General features: G+C 38.5%; 1 protein-coding gene across 1 annotated transcript; it reads right to left on the bottom strand.

The window, feature by feature from the left end:
• Positions 1–1,652: 1,652 nt before the first annotated feature.
• On the bottom strand, positions 1,653–21,840 carry slc26a4 (solute carrier family 26 member 4). The gene is made up of 21 exons (XM_060903658.1): positions 21,754–21,840; positions 19,623–19,772; positions 16,942–17,081; positions 16,741–16,851; positions 16,366–16,562; positions 15,210–15,374; positions 14,821–14,973; positions 13,756–13,838; positions 13,368–13,515; positions 12,933–13,046; positions 12,772–12,849; positions 12,525–12,620; positions 11,326–11,432; positions 10,419–10,488; positions 10,236–10,328; positions 9,991–10,086; positions 6,589–6,849; positions 3,326–3,380; positions 2,928–3,073; positions 1,758–1,841; positions 1,653–1,683 (listed from the first exon to the last, which is right to left on the bottom strand). The coding sequence occupies exons 2-21, from the start codon at positions 19,760–19,762 to the stop codon at positions 1,660–1,662; spliced, it is 2,361 nt and encodes a 786-aa protein (XP_060759641.1). The 5' UTR covers positions 19,763–19,772; positions 21,754–21,840; the 3' UTR covers positions 1,653–1,659.
• Positions 21,841–23,301: the final 1,461 nt, after the last annotated feature.

Here is a 23,301-nt window from a genome sequence, read left to right as displayed (position 1 = left end):
GACGATACTATCAGAGCCATAATCTTTATCTTGTTACTGGAGATAATCAGATAAAGTTTAGCTTTCCACTACTCTTAAACAATCATGTATTCAGATATACAACATCCTTAGTAGTGTAATCAGTGTAGTGTAATCAATAATTATAGCAGTCGTAATAGTGAATACACAATCAGTATGTAGAGAAACAACTACATAACTGCTTTAATAATCTTAGACAAGGTGAATCTGTATGTAAAATACTACTTGACCAGACCGTTAGAATAGGGAGTACTTCTTCAAATCGAAAACAGTTTTAAATGTTTTAAATGTTCTGCAAATAGCACTGCACTAGCTATTGCTATGTTCATATGGGATGATTCAATATTACACTAACTGTAACTTACCTTACAACAAGAGTCAGGTAGTGAAATTGGGCCTGGAGTGTTTTAAAAGTATGCCTGGTTTAAGTGTGTGTGTGTGTGTGTGTGTGTGTGTGTGTGTGTGTGTGTGTGTGAGAGAGAGAGAGCGAAAGACAGCTCATGTATGTTTGCTTGTGTGATTAATGCTTTTAGCTAGTTTCACTTTAGTGAGTAACCAGCAAAAGAATGTCACAAGATACACAAGTACTTTATTGGAGCAGAGTGCAGTCCATGTTGCAGACATGTTTAAAACTACAATACTAATTCTGTGAATAAAGTGTCCTTTAATTAATGTGGATATTAATACATATAATTCTTATTCATATAAATAAACTGGGATTTATCCATGAGCCTTATGTTCATGCCCTTAATGACTTATCAATAAAAGGTAACATGAAAAAAATTACATTTTCAGACAAAGAAAACAGTGATGAAAAGAAAGTAGTTCAAAGCCTTTCAAATTTTTATTTTGGAAAGTTATACTTTGATAAATGGGCAGTTTAGTTAAACGAGTGGTTTTCTTACTTGTACCACTGCCACACTGGTTACTTTTATGGCATATATCAAAAACACCAGTGTAAAATAAATATAGCTAATATGTTGCATGAATACACAATGATTCTTTGTATCTAAAATGATTATGTCAGGATTTTTACTGAAGCAAGCCTTAATACTGTGAATGTCAGTGACAATATGTACAGTACAGTTGTGAGATTTCATTCTGAAACACTTTCCAAAAATGCACTGAGAACAACATAGCATGACATTTGACAACTGATATTCAGTCTTTATTATCAAATTCAACCTTGATGGTTTTAATCACTGAAAGTTCTGTGTAGCTAAAACACTGATTCCATTCTTAAGGCTTTGTACTTTGTGGTGACACACATACAGAGAAATGGTCCAGTCACTTCTCCTGGGTTCATTTAAAGTCCTCAGTCCTTCTTCTCACCATTGAAGGGTGTAACAGGGGAGGAAGCCAAGTGTTTATGTGGACATCCTCTAGTGTGTTGTCAGTCAGCGTTCCTCCTTAAAAAACTTGAATGTGCCTGGCCTTTTTGGTGTTTTGCTTCCATTGCTGTTTCAGCTCAAACAGGATGTAATGCACAATGAAACTAGTTACAATATTAACTTACAAAGCAAACAAGTGTTTAGTAATAGGACCTACAGTTATTGATGTTTGGTGATAGCTTGAGTCAGTCGGAAGATTGCATCTTCTTCTTCATCAGTGAGTCCAACAACTCAAGTAATTTGCCCAAATTCAGATTGAAAGTTCATGAATAGCCTGGGGTGAAGAAGAGAGGCATTGATTAAAAGTTTGTCAAAATCAGTAATATGTTATTAAAAACAAAACCATACCAGGTGCTGGTTGTCATAGGTCTCAATCTGGTTTTCATCTTCAGTGAACAGTGGTGGTGCCTTGTCGTCCTTCATCTGTGATATCTAGACATAAAAAAATCAATCTTATAAATCAATCAATAACTCTTGCAAGTGCAGTAAGTATAGGAATCAGGCTGTATCAAGGTGCCAAAGTAACTATATAATAGTTAGTTCAATTGCATCCGTTTTTTTTCAGAAGCATTCCTAAAGCACTGTATAAAAGTGCACAATAATATTTTTATTTTCACAGAAATCTCCTAGCATTTACCCCATAGTGACTTCATGCTTATCAGAAATATCACGCCTGTGAAACAGTCCAAGGCAGTGGTTGTCAAAGTGGAATCTATGAAGCATAGCCAGGGGGTCTGTGGTTTGTTTGTTTGTTTGTTTGTTTGTTTGTTTGTTTGTTTGTTTGTTTGTTTGTTTGTTTGTTTGTTTTTTAGCTACAGCAGTGAAAATCACAACCTACCATTTTTAAAACTATTATATTTTGAGGTTTTTATAGATATTAGCTTGTTTGACTCTTCCACTGGTTTGAATGGGTTTAAACAAAATCTCAATAACTTAAAAAAGGGCCTATAAATAATGTTTAGTTGGACTTAATGTGTTCTGTCAGTGGAAAGTTAGAAATATAATAAAAAATATAATTTAAAAAAAAGCTCTCCGGTACATTTATTTATCTTCAGTAACTGCTTTATCTTGATCAGGGTTGTGATGGATCCAGAGCCAATCACCTGGTGGGTGGGAGAATTCACCCTGGATGGGATGCAGGGTAAAATTCACACACACACTTTCACACCATGGGGCAATTTAGCATAGTCAATCCACCTATCTGCATGTTTTGGACAGTGGGAGGAAATTGTAGAAACTGGTGAAAACCCATGAGAACATGGGAGAATAAGTGAAACTCAATACAGAAAGTAGCCTGAGCTCAGGTTCATGAAAAACTGTAATGAAGGGGCCTGTGGAATTTATTTTACACTTAAAAGGGTCATTGGCTACAAAAATTTTGAGAACCTGTGGTCTAAAGCGATATCTAGCAGTCATAGTTTATATATTTATATATGCTTAAGGTGAACTTTCAGCTCTTCTGCATATTGCAACTCTAAACACTGTCTCACACGGACTAAACTACGATCTACAGCCTACCTTATCTGCCATGGGGTCTGAGATACTCCTGCTGGAGGTTTCCAGCTTGATAAAGAGGATGGCATCATGGACAGAGAGGAAGAGCAGGTCTCTGGTCACCACCTCATCAAAGAAACACAGGGCCTCCATCCTCCTGACAGTATCATCTGTAACACCAAATACTTTCAGGTTGAAGTGACAGCATCCTTTTTAATAATACAAACATTGTTATACTCCTATTTAAAGAAAGGCATGCTGTTTCAAAAATCAAATCCAAACAACAATTCAGATCAGATACATTTATACAGTAACTAGTGAAATTATTAGTGCTAATAATCTATGACAAAATAAATACAAAGATTGTTATGTAATTCTGTGTTATGCTTATCTACTGTGGTGTTATTTGACTCAAGTCACACCATCACAGCCAGCAATATAGACGTTGACACCAATGCGTATGAATTCCTTTATGACCTGTGGAGGGCAAAGATATGATTAATGACCACCCAGTATTCGGAGATGTAAGACCTATCAATAAATGCACAAAGTTCATGATGAATGGTACGGTTATTATCTGATAACATTCCAACAACACAGTGTCGCTTACAAAGCTGTACTGTCTGACTCTGACATTCAGTGTGCTAAAATGTACAGGTCTTTTACTACATGCATCAATACACTGGATGTCAAGCTCAGTACAAATGGTTTGGTGATGTGGTCCATCTTAGCTAGAGAGTGGCAATTCACTGATGTGACAGGAAATCCATCATTCTAAATACAAAGCACAACAACGTTGAATTCTTGAATCTCATTGGTCAGGAGGTGATTAATCTTCTATAATGGCATTGCTCACATTATATTATTATGTTATTCTAATCATTATCATTTCTATAGTAATGACTTAGACACAGACTTGTCTAGTGGATGGTCTACATGAATGGATCCTCTTCTGTGACAAGATGTTTATTTAGCATTTTTGGAAGGAGTTCTCAGTATTAATGCTTTGTAACAGTCAGATAAAGCTGTTTCGTTAAGTGTTCTGACACATGAAAGTCTTCAGGACAAAGGGATTTGGAGCAATATGACAAGCTGATCTTTTTTGTATTATTAAAGATAGAGAGAAAAAGACAGGTTGGTCAGGGAACAACTGTTTATAGTTGCTATAAAATAAGTGATAATAGAAACATGTTCTTCTTCCTCCATAGATAAAATGTTTGATGTGGTCTCATCTCATCTCATCTCATTATCTCTAGCCGCTTTATCCTGTTCTACAGGGTCACAGGCAAGCTGGAGCCTATCCCAGCTGACTACGGGCGAAAGGCGGGGTACACCCTGGACAAGTCGCCAGGTCATCACAGGGCTGACACATAGACACAGACAACCATTCACACTCACATTCACACCTACGGTCAATTTAGAGTCACCAGTTAACCTAACCTGCATGTCTTTGGACTGTGGGGGAAACCGGAGCACCCGGAGGAAACCCACGCGGACACGGGGAGAACATGCAAACTCCGCACAGAAAGGCCCTCGCCGGCCACGGGGCTCGAACCCGGACCTTCTTGCTGTGAGGCGACAGCGCTAACCACTACACCACCGTGCTGCCCATTTGATGTGGTATTCATTAATAAATTTTTAAAAAATGTTACAGGAATAAAACATTTTGGGGCATGCTCTTATTAGACAATAATCAACTGTATCTAGTAACTGTAACTCCACTTCAGGCCACATCTTATCGCCCTGTCATTAAGTCTTTTTAACTGCACATACCATCATGTTTTAACTAACATTTAAAGGCCCGGTCCCACTGCACTTACGGATGCAAAGAGGATGTAAAACGTAAAAAAATCTTTGCCATCCGTTGGAAAACGCTATGCATCCGTTGTGTACTCATTGCATACGTGCTTCATACGCTCTATCCATCGAGCATCCGTCCACTGTGATTTCATCCGCGCAAAAAGTTTTGAGCTGCACAAAACTTTTAGAACGGATGAACTTTCCGCCGTGTACGATGTAAATCCACGACATATACGAGCAACAAACGTTCTATGTCCGTTATCATCCGTTAAACGTCTGCTGTATCCTCTCTGCATCCTCTGGGCATCCTCGCAACTCACATCCGCTGCAGCTGAAAACGGAAAGAGGGAGGAAAGATAAGGTACATGAAACGTCTATTCATCGTTAGTAGCATGGAAATAGAAAGGATGTAAGCGTATGCATCTCGTATATAAAGTATTCAAAACGGACAAAGCGTTTATATCTGGGATGTATCTCGTATATTTAGGATGTCTGGAGTATGTCTAGAGTATGTAGAAGGACACCTAGCGGACAATCGATATTTTGTATAAAAGGGGGGAGAAAATCATCTGGATCTCAGTACGAGTCGAACAGCCATGGTGTTGATACAAGATGTAGTAGAGATGTATCAATGTAGCCTTCTTCAAAAACGAGATGTAGTAGAGATGTATCGATGTAGCCGCCAGCACGTCTTTCCGCTTTATGCTGACGGCGTGCGTGCTGCATCCCTTTATATCCGTGGAGCAGACGCAATTCATACCCCCCGCATGCGCAGTGAACGGTCTGCATCCGATATACATCCGCGCAACATCCCCTTTGTTTCCGTTAGGCGTACGTGATGCATCCCCTTCATCCGCTATGCATCCGCTCTTTCTGCTATGCGTCCGCTTCTCAGTTATCACCGGTAACCCCTTCGGAGCTGTCATCCACTTCCATCCGCTTTCATCCGCTAGGCTTCCTATGAACATGCGTTTAACATCCCCGCTATATACTACCCATGTCCGTTCTTTTCCGTTCAGTTTTCGCAAATTTTCACCAATTTTGTCCATTTCTGGAGCGGATGAAAACGGATAGAGCCACCCCCGAAATTTTGCTTGTCCGCTGTGTCCTTTTTGCATACGTTTTGTGTCCATCGGCCAGTGGGACCGGGCCTTAAGGAATATTGGCTGGCATTGAGTGGCATATCAGATACATTCCATTCAGCTAGCACGATATTGAACAAGTCGAAGATGAGTTCATATCATGCTAGCCGAATGGAATATATCTGATATACATCGATAAAAAAAGCCAGCCAATATTATTATTATTATACATACACATTCGATGGAACAGTTAAAGATTTGTTTCCAAATTGTCATGGTCGCTTGCTAGCACGGAAGTTTTACGTCTAAGACATATCTGATGGCATTTTTAGTTCACTGTGACAGTTTACTAAGGGCGCCACTGGCGAACAAAGAAATGCTTCTGAGCATGCACAGCAGAAAACTCTTGTTGAATATTTGCATCAGCTCCGACGTGTGACGTCATGTTGTCTTGACAACCATGCAATATCGTAAACTATATTCAATGCTTATTCTCCATTGGGTAGAGTGACATAGTACACGTAAGACAATATGATATCATAACAATATTGAATGCTGTCAAACCAAATGAATGGAACCTGCTAAAAGGGAATAGAATACATGTTTTTATTCCATTGAAAAAGTGTCCTATATGTATATTAATTACTTATATTCCAGATTAATTCTGGGGGAAATTTAGCCACGCTAGTTTTCAGAAGAAAAAAAACCCAGTATGTCTCCATTATAATGCCTACAGGTCATCTGGCCTCTGAATTATCTATGATTTTTTTTTCTTGAAAAGAGACAGGCTTATCAAAACCCACCAGTTTAAGGGACTTTGCAGCCATCACATCCAGGAAGGAGACAGCAGTGAAGTCCATAACCAAGCTATGGATGTTGACTTTAGGGACTGTGACATTGACAGGCAGTGCAGCCGTCCAGTCCACTTGCACCTCCACATCCATGTCCGTTTGAACCCCAGCTTCTACTTCCTGCTGTGATCCGACTTCCACTTGCTCAGGGTCCCGCTCACTCTCAAACCCCGCATTAACCATACCTAGAGGTTCCACTGACACCAAGCCACTCTGCAACAGACATGTAATTTCTATATGAGGTAATATTTCACAAGATTTGCAGGTTTAAGACAAAACAATCTAGTTTATCTCATTTGTCAGAAAAAGTGATTTTTAAGTATAGAGTGTGGCATTTCCTTAAAGTGAATTTAATGTCCCTGAACCACACTTTTTTCCTTGTACAAAGCAACAATCATTATGTTCATTGACCATGTGTTTTCGAACCATAGCTAATCCAAAAGGCCATAAATTGATGGAAAAATCAATAAGATCGGCCGATTTTCATGGAATCTGCCGAGACTGAACTGGAAGATCCTGAAGATCATGTAACAATCCTGGTATCAATTTCGTTCGTGTACACAGCAGTGGAATCATGTTTTGGAGAGAATTCTGATAGTGATTGGGATTCTTATATGTCGGATGAAGGGGCAGATGTTTATCAAGGATATTCCAGAGTAAATATCCTTTTCAAGCCCCCAAGACAAGAAACTGCCAGTTCACGACAGTCCCACTCACCACCGATAGCGCACCACCAGCCAGAGAGAATTGGAAACACAGATTGGTTTGTGGATTTTTATTCTAAGCTGACCACTGCAAAATATAGGGAAAATATTTACATGTACCTCAATAAATGCAGAAATATTATCTTTAAAACATACAGTTTTAAAACATTCAGTGTAATTATCCATCCATCCATCCATCCATCCATCCATTATCTGTAGCTGCTTATCCTGTTCTACAGGGTCGCAGGCAAGCTGGAGTCTATCCCAGCTGACTATGGGCACAAGGCAGGGGACACCCTAGACAAGTCACCAGATTCAGTGTAATTATTGAAAGAAAATATGAAGTGGGTGATAATAGGGGAATTGATGAACTGTCCAAATGTCAGATCAAATGTAATTTATTAAATAAATGGGTTTCTTTTTTGCTCCAATAATTCCCATGTGGTCGTTCTGGTGGTGATGAATCTTGATAAATCAGATTTATTATTAGTAGGCGACACAAAATCTGCCCACTTCGTTTGCACAAACCTCGCCCACTGTCGCTTTAGATTAGTGCCATTTCTTGGAAATTCATGAACTGAATCTCCTGTTGTATATGGATTTGAACATCCAAACACAACACAGCGCCTTCTCATCGTTATTTTTGTAGGATTCCAGCAACAATATCCAATTTCAGTGAGTAAACAAGCATGGAGTCAGATGAACCGAAATGACCCAGATAACCAGGGTTCCGCATGTGACGTCATGCGAGATTAGCCCTGGGGCAAGGCTGCCTTTTTCTGGGATCCGGATGCCGCGATTTATCGATAGTTTTGTGCTTGACAATAAAATAACAAATAATTAATATTATTTTCCCCCTGCTTTCTTAATTCATTTTGGTCGTTACTAATGATATTCATTTTAAAGCATTACAGTAAGGCATTACATACAGTGCTCAGCGTAAATGAGTACACCCCCTTTGAAAAGTAACATTTTAAACAATATCTCAATGAACACAAACAATTTCCAAAATGTTGACAAGACAAAGTTTAATATAACATCTGTTTAACTTATAACGGGAAAAAGTAAGGTTAATAATATAACTTAGAGTACACATTTTTCAGTTTTACTCAAATTAGGGTGGCGCAAAAATGAGTACACCCCACAACAAAAACTACTACATCTAGTACTTTGTATGGCCTCCATGATTTTTAATGACAGCACCAAGTCTTCTAAGCATGGAATGAACAAGTTGGCAACATTTTGCAACATCAATCTTTTTCCATTCTTCAACAATGATCTCTTTTAGTGGCTGGATGCTGGATGGAGAGTGATGCTCAACTTGTCTCTTCAGAATTCCCCAAAGAAAATAATTTCTTTCCACCACAAAGGTGAAGGCTACAAGAAGATCAGCAAAGCTTTACTTATCAGTCAGAATGCTGTAGCAAAAGTGGTACAAAAATTTAAGAAAGATGGAACTGCAACCGATTTAAGAGATGTCCAGGTCGTCCACGGAAGTTAACACCTCGACAGGAGCATCTTCTGATGAGAAGGGTTGAAGAAAATCGGCATGCAAGTTCACTGCAGTTATCTAAAGAAGTAGAAAGCCAAACTGGGGTGACTATTTCCCGTGACACAATACGGCGTACACTGCAGAGGAATGGCATGCATGGATGCCGTCCACGAAAGAAGCGTCTCCTAAAGCCCAGGCACAAAAAAGCCCACCTAGAGTTTGCCAGGGCCCATGCTGACAAAGATGAAGACTACTGGGACTCTATACTCTGGAGTGATGAGACCAAGATAAATGTTTTTGGAACTGATGGCTTCAAAACTGTATGGCGTCACAAAGGTGAGGAATACAAAGAAAAATGCATGGTGCCTACAGTGAAACATGGTGGTGGCAGTGTCCTTATGTGGGGCTGCATGAGTGCTGCTGGTGTCGGGGAGCTGCATTTCATTGATGGCATCATGAATTCACAGATGTATTGCTCTATACTGAAAGAGAAGATGCTACAGTACCATCACTCCGTGCCCTTGGTCGTCATGCACTTTTCCAACATGACTAAAACACACATCTAAGGCCACTGTTGGATTTCTGAAGAAGAACAGGGTGAAAGTGATTCAGTGGCCAAGTATGTCTCCTGATCTGAACCCAATCGAACACCTATGGGGAATTTTGAAGAGACAAGTTGAGCATCACTCTCCATCCAGCATCCAGTCACTAAAAGAGGTCATTGTTGAAGAATGGAAAAAGATTGATGTTGCAAAATGTCGCCAACTTGTTCATTCCATGCCTAGAAGACTTGGTGCTGTCGTTAAAAATCATGGGGGCCATACAAAGTACTAGATGTAGTAGTTTTTGTTGTGGGGTGTACTCATTTTTGCACCACCCTAATTTGAGTAAAACTGAAAAATGTGTACTCTAAGTTATATTATTAACCTTACTTTTTCCCGTTATAAGTTAAACAGATGTTATATTAAACTTTGTCTTGTCAACATTTTGGAAATTGTTTGTGTTCATTGAGATATTGTTTAAAATGTTACTTTTCAAAGGGGGTGTACTCATTTACGCTGAGCACTGTATACTTTAAACTTGCGTAATTATTAAATTATATAATGATATGTAGTAAAAGCTATCTGTGGTATCCACATCTTGTTTCTGTTTGTGTACCTCTGTGACTTTCAGAGTCCCCTTTTTAACTAGTTTGTGGATCTTCTTTAATGCTTTGTTCCTCTTCTTGAAGACCTGCACAGCATCAAATCCCACCTGTCATGCATTAACATGGACATAAATTAGTCACAATCTGTGAAATTAATGATAATGTAAATCAGAAGGTATTACCAATACATTACTGTGATTTATAAAACTTATAGCATATGATATTTATCTATATGAAAACATATTACGAAACTTACAGCATCTCGTAACTGTTCTTTGAAGTAGTCAATGTTGGCAAAATATATGGGCGAGTTGCATTTGAAAATCTTTATTCCAGAAATCCCATTGATCTGAGAAAGAGACAGTTATTTTTGAGATGGAAATTTGCTTTATGCAATAAATTGGAATTTAAAATATTATTCGAGTTACTATTTTCATACATTTTTGTAGTCTTTCATATTCCTGTAGATATCAGTGCCTGGTATATTCCCAAGGGTTGAACAGGAAGGACTAGATGACAGTATATTACAAAAACTTCAGAAACACAGTATCATATATCCCTTTAAACAGAAACTGGTGGTGTTCTAAAGTCTATTCAGTTCAAATATGACATTCATGTTCCTTAGATTTGTAAATAAATGGTAATTGTCAGCATATTTAGTAATACACTTGTCCAGTAATGCTCTTTTTATACACTATTGTTTCAATACTGAAGTAATATGGTATGTACAGGCCAGGGAAAACCCTGTACATGCTAAAATTTTGACATTTTATACTATATATAGTTCTGAAAACTATACATAGAAATAGAAATATGTCTTTTGCAACTGCTATTTGGCCTATAAGCCTATCTCAACTAGTCTGGTTATCTTCAAAAGTGGAAAGGGAGGCAATTGCATTTAAAGGCTTCATTCTGACTGAAGCAGAAGCATCATAGACATTTTCACAGCTGGTATCTGATTACAAAGTGAACTGATTAAGCTTACGGCCATTTCAGGACATGAATATCCAACAAATAGATCAAAGCCTGACATTCACTGTGTTAGGAAATCACACTTAACTAACAAGGTTTTAGACTTCTTTAGTCAGACTCATTCTTTCTATCATAACATTTGTTGAACAGGATCCTTACAGGACGATTAAAGATTAAATTTTCACATTTAAACTACATATTGAAAGTTTTGCTGTTGTTCTTGTTGTTGTTCACAATATTATTCATTTATACTAACTAATAGCACGAGTAGATCTCTTTGCATACATCTTCAATAAACATTTTAAGCACATATGATAATGATGACTGGGATATATAAAATATTTTCGTTCAAATTTCAAATCCATGTTACTTACAATTGGGTCCTGAGCACCACAGTTCCCAGCTCAAACACGATGCCAGTCAGTAAACCTACATCCAAGCCCAGTACAATGCAAGCAATGCATGTAAACACCCAAATACACTGTGAAAAAGTAAATATATTGAGTATATATATTAGTACTCATCCAGTTACCTAACTTTCGCCCAGCCCCAGCATATAATGTTAATGCATATAAACACCCAAATAAACTGTAGGAAAGTTCATATTGATATGAGCATCAATATGAATAATTCTATAGTCATTTTTTCTACCAAGTTAGTTGAATCCAACACCAGCAGAGCTCTACTCAGTAACAGATATGCAATATAAATATCAAATAACTCTATAAAAATTCTATAAAACCCTATAAAAAAGTACTATAATAAGGAATTGGAGATGACTATAGAAACATTGGTATAATTGAATTTTCTTTTTTATGTGCTTTAATAATTTATGATATATTGTTGGATTTGCAAACAACCCTTTGAAGGTTAATAGTATAATGTGTAATAAGGTATAATGAAAGATATATCTCATCTCATTATCTCTAGCCGCTTTATCCTTCTACAGGGTCGCAGGCAAGCTGGAGCCTATCCCAGCTGACTATGGGCGAAAGGCGGGGTACACCCTGGACAAGTCGCCAGGTCATCACAGGGCTGACACATAGACACACACAACCATTCACACTCACATTCACACCTACGGTCAATTTAGAGTCACCAGTTAACCTAACCTGCATGTCTTTGGACTGTGGGGGAAACCGGAGCACCCGGAGGAAACCCACGCGGACACGGGGAGAACATGCAAACTCCGCACAGAAAGGCCCTCGCCGGCCCTGGGGCTCGAACCCAGGACCTTCTTGCTGTGAGGCGACAGCGCTAACCACTACACCACCGTGCCGCCCCTGAAAGATATATAAGTTGCTTTATTTAATAGAACTGGTTAATTTCTTAATTCCAGGCTTCTTTTTATATTTTTCTAACCAAGAAATTAGTTTCACCCCCAGACAAAATAGACTCACTCAATCCTGCCCCTGTCCTAAAATGCCAACTCAGCAAGCATACATAGTTACAACAGAAGGGGTGGGTCCAATATGGGAAGAAGGGTTGTTATTGCTTCATTAATTGATATTAATTTATTAAAATTCATTAAACAGAGGTCTTTTAATCTTTTCACCACAAATGAGTTACTTACACAGTCTGTCCTATTTTGCTTCCACAATATGGGGACATCGTTGAGTTGCATGAACATGCCCTTCAGGTTGGCAATAACTATGCCAGCCAACACTGACTGGAAGCCAGAAACAGAGAATAGTCATGTCTAACAGTGTTATTGTTATAAAACAAGTCTTAATGTAATTCAAAAATAATTTTCAGTGTTCTATTTATATCCAGTAGTAGCCATACATGCAATATGTCCTCCAATTGTATGTCCAACCTACCTTCTGCAGTGGTTGCAGTAGAGGTCCTAGGCCCATGATTACTATAAGCATCATCAGAGCTGAGATCAACCCTGCAATCTGCAAGAAGTAGATCAGAATATCAGAGAGACTGTGTGTGTGTGTATGTGTGTGTGTGTGTGTGTGTGTGCGTGCATGTGTGCCTGAGTCTTGCCCCCTGTGCCCTCCTGTATGGCTGTACGTGAGAGTGCAGTGGTTGCCACAAAGCCTGAGAAACAGCCACAGAAAATGTTGCTAATTCCAAAGGCTATCAATTCCTGTTAAAAAAAAAAGTGCCAAAAGTAGGTTAGCTCTACATTCCACAGCATGGGAGTAATAAGACTTCTTATTCTCTACCAGTTTTTTTTCTCTGTTCTAGCAAGTTATAGTGACCCATGCAAGGTTGTTCAATATAATCTCTCTTAAATCATGAAGATTTTTTCATCATGTGTAAGAGCTTCTTCTTTGATTAAATTTCTTAAACAAGGCTCACATACACACATGCATACATATGCTTTTTTTTAAAAGTCATTCCATTTCTCACATGTTAAATGCAAACACATATTTTGTTTACATGACTGGTGTTTTTTAACACATACCTGATTCCCATCAATTTTATAATCATGCTTTGTTGCATAAACTTTAGCCACTGATACTGATACTGCATATCCCACCACTGCAGTAGAAAAACTGGAGCCCACAATATCCCCAAAGAGCTCTATACTTGGAAAGCGTGCTGGAACAAACCTGTTAACATAAACATGTGAGGTCGATCCTTTGACCAGCACCACTTGTTTTGATAAAATAGAATTGAATACATTTCACCTTCTCTATCCATTTTTTATATCCTAATTATGGTTTATATTAATGTTTTCATATTAATGGCCTCTGCTGAATAACTTCATAGTGTGCCAATAAAAATAAACATTATGAGTATTGTCATAGCTCTGCATGGGCAACAGGGAATGCCACAGAAAGTGTCTTCACCCTCTTGGAATACTGTCAACAATACTGGCACCATAGTGGGATTTTAGATCCACTGCATAGGAGATTCCTGTAGCAATCACTGTCTATGAGAAAGATGGTTTAACATGTTAACAAGCAAAAAGGGCCTCTTCAACAAAATTTTATTAATACAGAAACCAGAACTGAAAGAATATTAATGATACAAATATAATATGATACAGCACAACTCAATATTATGGTCTTCAGCACATTGCAGTATCAGCTTAATTCAAATTCAAGGACAGCAATCAATGACACACAGTATATGTCATTTTGTTTTTGGACACCTGACCATCACACCCACATGTGCTTACTGAACATCCCATTCCAGATATATTCCTGCATTTGCTGTTATAGTAACCTCCACTCTTCCGGAATGGCTTTCAGCTAGAGTTTGGAGTGCGACTGTGGGGATTTGTGTATGTTCAGCCATAAGAGCATTAGTGATGTCAGGCACTGATGTTGGGTGAGGAGGCCTGAGGTGCAGTCGGCATTCAAATTCATCCAAAAGGTGTTCAGTGGGTTTGAGGTCAGGTCTCTGTGCAGACCAGACATGTTCTTCCACATCAACTTTGGCAAACCCAGTCTTCATGAAACTTGGTTTCTGTACAGGGACACTGTAATGCTGGAAAATGTTTAGGCCCCTTATTTCAAATGAAGGGAAATTATGTTGTTATAGCACACAAACACATTCATTATAATTGTGAGATTCCATCTTTGAGACAATAGTTTGGGGAAGACCCAGATATGGGTGTGATTGTCAGGTATCCACAGACTTTTGGCCATATAGTGCATTACAATGGAGGAGCAATGTCATTATTATTCTATTTAAATTCCCAAGAGCCATTGGTGGACCTAGTACCTACAGACTTTTTCTATTAGTTTCACTTTATTTACTAAATAAGACATTGGCACTTGACAATTATTTGCCTAATAACAACTTAAAACTAATACTAATTTAACTAATACTACTTTCAGTATTTACTCTAATAAAACAAAGCTATTGCAGAAAAAGAGCCATTTATATCAGAAAATGTAGATACAGACCACAATCACTTCAATGGGGACTGGCACTGGGATCTTATGCTGAAATTTGGTGTTGACTTCTTTTACTGCCACCACTATAATTATGGCCAGTAAACCAGCAACCAGGTCAGCCATATTGGTTTGCTTAATATTGCGAAATACATCACTGAGAGTCTACAGAGAGATCACAGAAATATATTACTTTAGGGCAGTGTTTATCTAAGTACCTTATATTATTGATCCAAGTATTAATTACTATCTAATTGTATCATTTAAGCATGTGTCTAAGTTGTTTTAGATAAGCTAATCAGAAGCTTCCTACTGAAACAAGGCTGGTCGAAATAAATGGTAAATCTTTTAAAAATTTTCCAAGATTCTGAAGTGCCAAAATGTTGACAGCAGCCACTCACATAGGCAATCGAGAAGAAGCCATTGTGGCTGTGGGTGGGAACAGACAAAACCATTTTGAGTTGAGAGATGAACACATGGAAAGCAGCCGCTGTAGTGAAGCCTCCTACCAGTGGATCAGACAGATAGCGCACCAAGAAGCCTACATGGAGCATTCCCATTGCCAACTGGAAAACGAAAAACATACTCAACTTTTGACACATTCTTATAAATTCTGACACACAGTAATATTAATGTTGGGTATTAAGTCTGGCTAAAACAAGACTGTGGATTTGAGCCAAAACCTTGTCCCAAACTTCTTGTAAAAGCGAAATCTAAAATAAACTTGTGATAAATGATAAAATGATAAATGATAAACCAACCTTAGCTGTTGGTTTATCATTTGATTTTGTAAGTAACATCTCTAAATCATATGCTGACTGTACAAGACACTGATTAACTAGTCCACACTTTCATATTCTAGATTGGACTATTGTAATATATTGTAATGCTGGCTGGTTCCCTGCTGCCATCTTATGGAAGCTACAGTATGTAGCTAGTTGAGAATGCAGCAGCCTACATTCTTACCAGGAAATAAAAATCAAAGCACATTTCCTCAGTCTTATTCGGCTACACTGGCTGCCTATTAAATTCCACACTGACTACAAAGTCCTTCTCATAATGTTTAAAACTTTGATCAGTTTAGCTCTGACATATCTTTCTGAACCCCTGAAACAGTATAGCTCAGCCAGAGCATTTTGCTCAACTGCCACAGGCCTACTGTTAATCCAGAAGATCACTTACAGCTCAGCAGGTGGAGGATTTTCTTACATTATGTGTAAACTCTGGTATAATGTTCCAGAGAATATTTGGTAGACCAGATCAATAGGTACTTTTAAATCTAGGTTAAAATATACTTGTTTAACTTGTTCTGTTCTTAACCCTGGTAATTATTTTGTTAAATATACTTTAAATGATTCATCATAATCCTCATAGATGTATTGTGAATTATATTGATTCCATAATGCTCTATCATAATTATCTTGCTTTGACCCATCAATACTTTGTGTTCAAAGAATATTTTGTATTTTAATAATTTTTTATAGCAGAATTTGATAATTCACATCTTATTTGGACATCATTTTTATTACAGAACTAAGAACAAAGTTAAAGCCCTACCTGAAACAGTCCAATTAGTACAGTCATAGTTGACGCTATTGCAATTCTTTGGTCTTCCATTGCATTAATATCCACTTCCTCTGTGCCTATCCATGACCCATTTACAGTGCTCCCATTCCCTGGATGAATGAACTGCTCATCGGGAGCAAGAGTCAAAACCACAGAACCCACCATCAGGCAGGTGACTGGAAATGGACCTGCACACAATCAGAAGAAGAAATCAAACATCTACACAAGATGGATGTAAAGATATTTCACAGTCAAACTCACTCAGATTTATTCCACCCTTATGTTTATAGACTCCCTCAGCAGCAACACAGAATCCTGAGACATTTTTGTACATACATTTGTATTATTCTTGAAACTAAACCTTACCCACAGATATGTGTCGAGAGGTTCCCAGAAAGAAGTAGGTGAGGACTGGGAAGAAAGCAGCATAGAGACCATATACAGGACTAACAGACACCAGCAATCCATAAGCCAAACCTGTGGGGAAAACACACAGTAAACACTCTGAAGTTCACAAGAAATATTATATTGTTTAATTTAGAGTACACCGACAAAAAGATGCCTTACCTTGTAAACAGCACACTAATCCTGTGCTGGCTCCTGATATGATATCACTAAGAAGCCACAGCTTTACTGGATACTTGAGTAGCCAATCCAAGATTGGGAAAAGTCGCTTAAGAGCAAGTTTGACCTGGCTACTAGAGCATCTATAAGATTTAGGCATCAACATTCACATACACAAAGAGACATATGCACTGTCCTGTTGAATGGTAAAAATGCTAAGAGGAGTGATTCTCAAAGGGGACACATGACATGGGGCTAAAAGTCACTATCAAGTTGTAAAATTAGCTATTATAGTTCATATGAAGCGCTGGGGGAAAAAATTAAGAGACCACTTCAATTTTTTTCTTAAAGTGCATATCACGGGTAAATTAAGGAGCAAGATCAATGTAATTCTCCTATTTTATATTAAACTTTGGTCAAATATCTGTAACATTCTGCATTCTATGCAATTTTTTTTACCTTGCGCAATACCAGAAAAATTCAGTTGAAATCAAGCCATTTGAGGCGAATTGGTCCGCCTCTGAAAAAACTTTTTTTTTGCATTTGAATTTCCCGGCAAACATTGATCTTCGTGACCTTCGTGATCTGCAGGACGCCTCCCACTGAATCTTACGTCAGCGCTGGTTTGTTTATGAGAAAACAACCTGGTGGTTTTCTGCAAATTTCTTCAATGTTATCATGTAATTATTAAAATGGTTAACAGATGTATCATAGGAGGGTGTAGCAACACCAATCATGATGGGATTAGTACTCATCGTTTTCCATAAGACGGGACAATGAGAGAGAAATGGGAGCGCTTTGTCTCCACAGACTGTGCACTTAAACTGTGCAAGCTCGTGCAGCCTGCTGGCGCTTCCGCAGGTGACGTTACAATTCTGGCTCCAGACTCCCTTGGGATTTTTCCAGACGCGTTGTTATTTTATTTTTTTCTCCTGTAGACAGATGGTCTTGTGCAAAATTACCCTTCTGGATGAGTGTGTAAAGGGACATACTTTCATATTTAAAAAAAACAAAATTGGTTCAGAATATGCCCTTTAAATCGACATCTCTATGTATGACAGCCATTTCATTCCAGGTTCTGTGCTAGAATTCCAACACAAGCACACCGCATTTTGGTACTGATTAGGTGATCACCTGAACTAAATCTTATTTAATGAGGAAAAGTATAAAAATCACACTATCCTTTTGCAATAGGACCATTTTGGATGGCGAAAACAGTGCTAGTAGTACCTTAAATTTAATTGGAGGACAAAAATATCTATTCATCATGCCAAAAGAGTTAAAGAGAAAAGTTTTGAGTAAGAAAAAGAAGGAGTCAATTCTGGCTTTACTGGCAGAGGGATACAGTGAGTGTCAGGTTGCTTCCATCCTCAAAATTTCAAAGACGATAGTTCATAAGAACAAGATCAAGCAGCAGACATTGGGAACAACAAATTTACAGACTGGCAGAGGGTGAAAACAACTCTCCACTGGCTGGGATGATTGTCAGCTCCTTCGAATGTCATTCAACAACTGGAGGATGACATCAAGTGACCGGCAAAAAGAATGGCAGATGGGGTCAAGTGCACGGCAAAGACGGTTCAAAACAGGCTCCTCCGGGCAGGATTGAAGTCATGCAAAGCTAGAAAAAAGCTCTTCATCAATGAAAGGCAAAAAAGAGCCAGGCTGAGGTTTGCTAAAGACCATAAGGATTGGACCATAGAGGACTGGAGTAAGGTCATCTTCTCTGATTAGTCCAATTTTCAGCTTTTCCCATCACCTGGTTGTCTAATGGTTAGACAGAGACCTGGAGAGGCCTACAAGCCACAGTGTCTCACACCCATTATAAAATTTGGTGGCGGATCGGTGATGATCTGCTTCAGCAAGACTCGAATTGGGTAGATTTTTGAACACATGACTCAAGCCATGTACAATGTTATCCTGGAAGAAAACTTGATTCCTTCTGGTCTGACAGTGTTCCCTAACTCTAAGGATTAAGTTTTCCAGCAGCACAATGCCACACAGCCAGGTCAATCAAGGCGTGGATGGAAGACTACAAGATCAAGACCCTGTCATGGCTAGCCCAATCCCACTGAAAGCCTCTGGAATGTGATCAAGAGGAAGATGGATGGTCACAAGCCAACAAACAAAGCTGAGCTGATAGAATTTTTACACCAGGAATGGCATAAAGTCACTCACGAGCAACATGAAAGACTGGTGGAGAACATGCCAAGACACATGAAAGATGTGATTAAGTGTCAGGGTTATTTCACCAAATATTGATTTCTGAACTTATCCTAAGTTCTAATATTAGTAATGTGTTGTTTAAAATTGAATATGATCTTGATTTCTATGCATTATTCAAGGTCTGAAAACACTTCATCAATTTATCTATTTATTTATTTATTTATTTATTGCTACTTGTCATTTTCTGCAATTAAAGGCTCTAAGTGACAATATTTTTATATGGAATTTGGGGGAAATGTTGTCAGTAGTTTATGGAATAAAACAAAAATGTTGATGTTCCTCAAACACATACATATAACTAGTAAAACCAGAGGAACTGATCATTTTACAGTGGTCTCTTAATTTTTGGATTATGTTAATAAAATTGGTCTTTAAAGATTCTGAAAAAGTTTTAACACACAATTAATTTAAACAGCGACCTTAGTCAAGCAATTGTGTATAAAAAAGTAAAATGTCACCTGCAGAAAGCGCTGAGATTCTCCCTGAAGGTCCTGCTTTCCAGCATCTGTCTTTCATGATCCTCATCAAAGGTTTGTTTGGAGTAGATGGGTCGAGAAATGAAGTAAGGGTTAGGAGGAGGAGAATGGCCAACCATCATGTACCGTAAGCTGAGTAGATGGTACATATTGAGAGTAATTTTATACCATGATTGATAAAGTTAGCTATGTCATCTAAACCTTAATAAAAAAAAAAATTTAAATCTAGCTAGCTAAAGTTCTTTTGTTGGAATTTATTGGACTAGTTCATAGAGAGAGCAAAGTACCTTTGTTTGTGGAATAAAAGAAGAATTTCTTTCATAATTAAGCTCCTATACTTTAATTAAGTGGAAATATAAATAATAGCATAATAATGTGTGTGTATATGTAAGATGTTTTCCTTCAGCAAAGGCTTATTAGCAGTGCATTAATGTATTTTCAATCATGGAATGCTTAATGGAATCATGTCTCTTTAATAGTATAAAAGAGACTTGAAAAATCCATTTTTGATACCAAAAACTGACAAACTAGCAATATCAAAATGCTCTGACCACAGCAAAAAAGATCCATCCATCCATAACTGCTTATCCTGTGCAGGGTCACGGGCAAGCTGGAGCATATCCCAGCTGACTATGGGCGAGAGGCGGGGTACGCCCTGGACAAGTTGCCAGGTCATCACAGGGCTGACACATAGACACAAACAGCCATTCAGATTCATGGTCAATTTAGAGCCACTAATTAGTCTAACCTGCATGTCTTTGGGGGAAACTGGAGCACCCGGAGGAAACCCACGCAGACACGGGGAGAACATGCAAACTCTACACAGAAAGGCCCCCGTGGGCCACTGGGCTCGAACCCAGAACCTTCTTGCTGTGTGGTGACAGTGCTAACCACTACACCACCGTGCCGACCCAGCAAAAAGATATAAAACACATTATAATCATTATTTTATTCTACTAATGCTGAAAACATCACGTTAAAATCTTTGAAAGAAGGTCTCACCCACCTCTGAAATACCAATTTAACCCTATAAATAATGCTAAACCTTGCTTGTGAGTGAAAAATACCATAATTTGATGAGTAGCTACCCTAGCTAGCACTAGTTTACCATTAACAGTACTCCATGATATATAATATATACAGAGCTCTATGTATTGGACAAACATTGGACAAATAAGTGCAGTTAGGCATATTATTATATTTAAGCCTCAACAATATAATTAGCTAATCAGCTAGCCAAGTACCTTTACTGCTGATCTTTTTTTCTACCTTTATAATTAAAAGAATTGTAGTGATTATTTAGCTAACTGCTAAAGTTTTGAACATGAATGCACAGTTGAGAAAAAGTATTGGTACATGTGTTTTTTCTGGTGATAAAAAACATATACAGTCCTGTACATATATACAGACAAAGTGTGTGTGTGTGTGTGTGTGTGTGTGTGTGTGTGTGTGTGTGTGTGTGTGTGTGTGTGTGTGTGTGTGATGATTTTTTTCAGAGGTTTTAGCCTGCAGCAGTTAAGGGCAAATAAAAGAGAAAAGAGCAATGACTAAATGCCAAACTTTGCCAGGCTTAGTCCCATATGATTAGACCGTTTCAAAAGACAACACAATGCACTTAGCCCACTACTATCCACCTCTCCTTGGTTACTCTGGAAAAAAACAACCTTCCTCAGTCAATCCCTCCCTACTTAACAGGCAGCCACTCTCCCAGAGTTCTAATGAGCAAACTGCACCTATTGATATAAGAAACCCCTCTGAGCCGAGGTAAACAAAAGTGGCAGAGAACACAGAGCACTGGCCTGAATAAGGAGGTTTGTATCCAGAATAAAGCGAGTATCATTCATCGCATCAGGACTAAGTGCAAAAGTCACCAGATCAGAACCCTAAGATTCAATGCACAACATGGACACACAATTAAACTCATTGTCTTCAGATATGGTAGACTACGAGTGCAAAATGTGTACCTCCAGAACCTCATCTTACGCACCTTTACAGACTATATTTGTGTTATGGATTCATTTTTGTTGGCTTTTTTACTTTTTTTCTTAAATTCCGACATAGTAATTGCCATCTCAGCCTAAACTGATTTTGAAATTATTAAAGCTAGGCTTACCTTTCAGTTTAATCATCTGGTATCAGTCTTAAAGAGAAGGTGATAAAAACAGAGCACCCATCCTGTAACTTAGACGCTTTCCTTCACACAATCTATGAAGATGGATGAAATCGCAGGCCCATTCCCTCTGACCCTTTCTGCCTGGCTTTCTCAAAGAGTGAGAGCCATCCTTTTTGTAGGGGGCATTTATAAGTGGAGTTGGGATGTGGGAGGTGTAGCAGGAGCAGGACTGAGGAGATGGTGGAAGCTGGAAAGGATTACATCAGAGACACACAGTATGTACCCTGCCAATGATAGCTGTTGTTCAGCATCAAGTGTGTGTGTGTGTGTGTGTGTGTGTGTGTGTGTGTGTGTGTGTGTGTGTGTGTGTGTGTGTGTGTGTGTGTGTGTGCACGCACTGAGGGCACTGAATCTGATCTGACAAAGGTAGTCTATGGTGTTTTTTGTGTCTGTGTGTTTGAAAGCGAGAGAGAGAGAGAGAGAGAGAGAGAGAGAGAGAGAGAGAGAGAGAGAGAGAGAGAGAATGTGTGTGTGTGTGTGTGTGTGTGTGTGTGTGTGTGTGTGTGTGTGTGTGTGTGTTACTCCATTCACACTCTCACTGAAAACCATTTATTCATCGTTGTTATGCTGTAATGGTGTTGTGTGGGAATGGGAGCAAAACAAATGAAAAAGTTGAAACGTTAACCTATCTCCTGGTGACCTAGTAACAGTAATGATAATCTTTTGTCATGGCCCCAGTGGAAATTGGAATCATTGGATTAACGTGCTGTGGCCAGTCATGATGTTGCTGCTGGTGACATCAATAATGATGCAGTGACGTTACAATGGAACTACTGACACCTACATACTCATACTGCCTCAATGTAAAGCAACTGATGGCAATTTCAAAACAACAAGGATATGGATTCAAAACATCAGCAGATATGGCTGAAATTGGAATGAATTACACGTCTTATCCGGTCTCACATGTTTTACACCTCTAGTGGAGTTTCATGCTCTGTAGGATCCTGTTAACTACAGTCAGGTGGGAATACATGACACCCATTACTGTGCCACTATGGAAGCCTGAGTGGGAATGAAAATTGATCTAGCCTGTGTTGTTTTTTTTTTTTTCTGAAACATTAACGGGTTTCGTCTGTCAAAGGAGCTTGTGTGTGTCTCGGGGGTACGGGGTCTGGGGTAGGGTGGTAGCATATTCTTTAGATTTTATTGACCATTGCTCCAAATCTTGAATTGTGTCAACTTGTGTAGTATTGGGTCTTTTTCTGACACTGACATCCTTTGAACCCACTTGGTTTCTTTTGGTTTCCCTTACAAAAGTCAGTCAGAGAAGCCCAAAGGGGGGAGGAAAAAAATTTGGTCAGAGATTGGTCAGCCATTCTCTGCTTGTAAGAGAAAGACTGAGTTCTTGCAGGTGTGGGTCTGAAAAGGTTAGATCAAGTATATGAGATATGCACTGTATATACTATATACCACAAGGCTATGTGTTATAATCAAGTACTGTAATAGTTGATCTGTATTGCACTCAAAATAATACAGGAGCACATT

Source organism: Neoarius graeffei, chromosome 21, assembly GCF_027579695.1.
Source record: "Neoarius graeffei isolate fNeoGra1 chromosome 21, fNeoGra1.pri, whole genome shotgun sequence".
Taxonomy (NCBI): Eukaryota; Metazoa; Chordata; class Actinopteri; order Siluriformes; family Ariidae; genus Neoarius; species Neoarius graeffei.
Note: the sequence above shows the minus strand (reverse complement) of the source record. Positions and strands in the feature narration are given on the sequence as shown.

Excerpts from the sequence above, each read along its gene's own strand:
- slc26a4 (XM_060903658.1), bottom strand. The coding sequence starts at position 19,762 with ATGATGGTTGGCCATTCTCCTCCTCCTAACCCTTACTTCATTTCTCGA. Across the intron at positions 10,087-10,235 it reads AAGAACAGTTACGAGATGCT|GTGGGATTTGATGCTGTGCA; the intron begins GTAAGTTTCGTA and ends AATGCATGACAG. Across the intron at positions 3,074-3,325 it reads CTATATTGCTGGCTGTGATG|ATGATACTGTCAGGAGGATG; the intron begins GTGTGACTTGAG and ends TTGGTGTTACAG.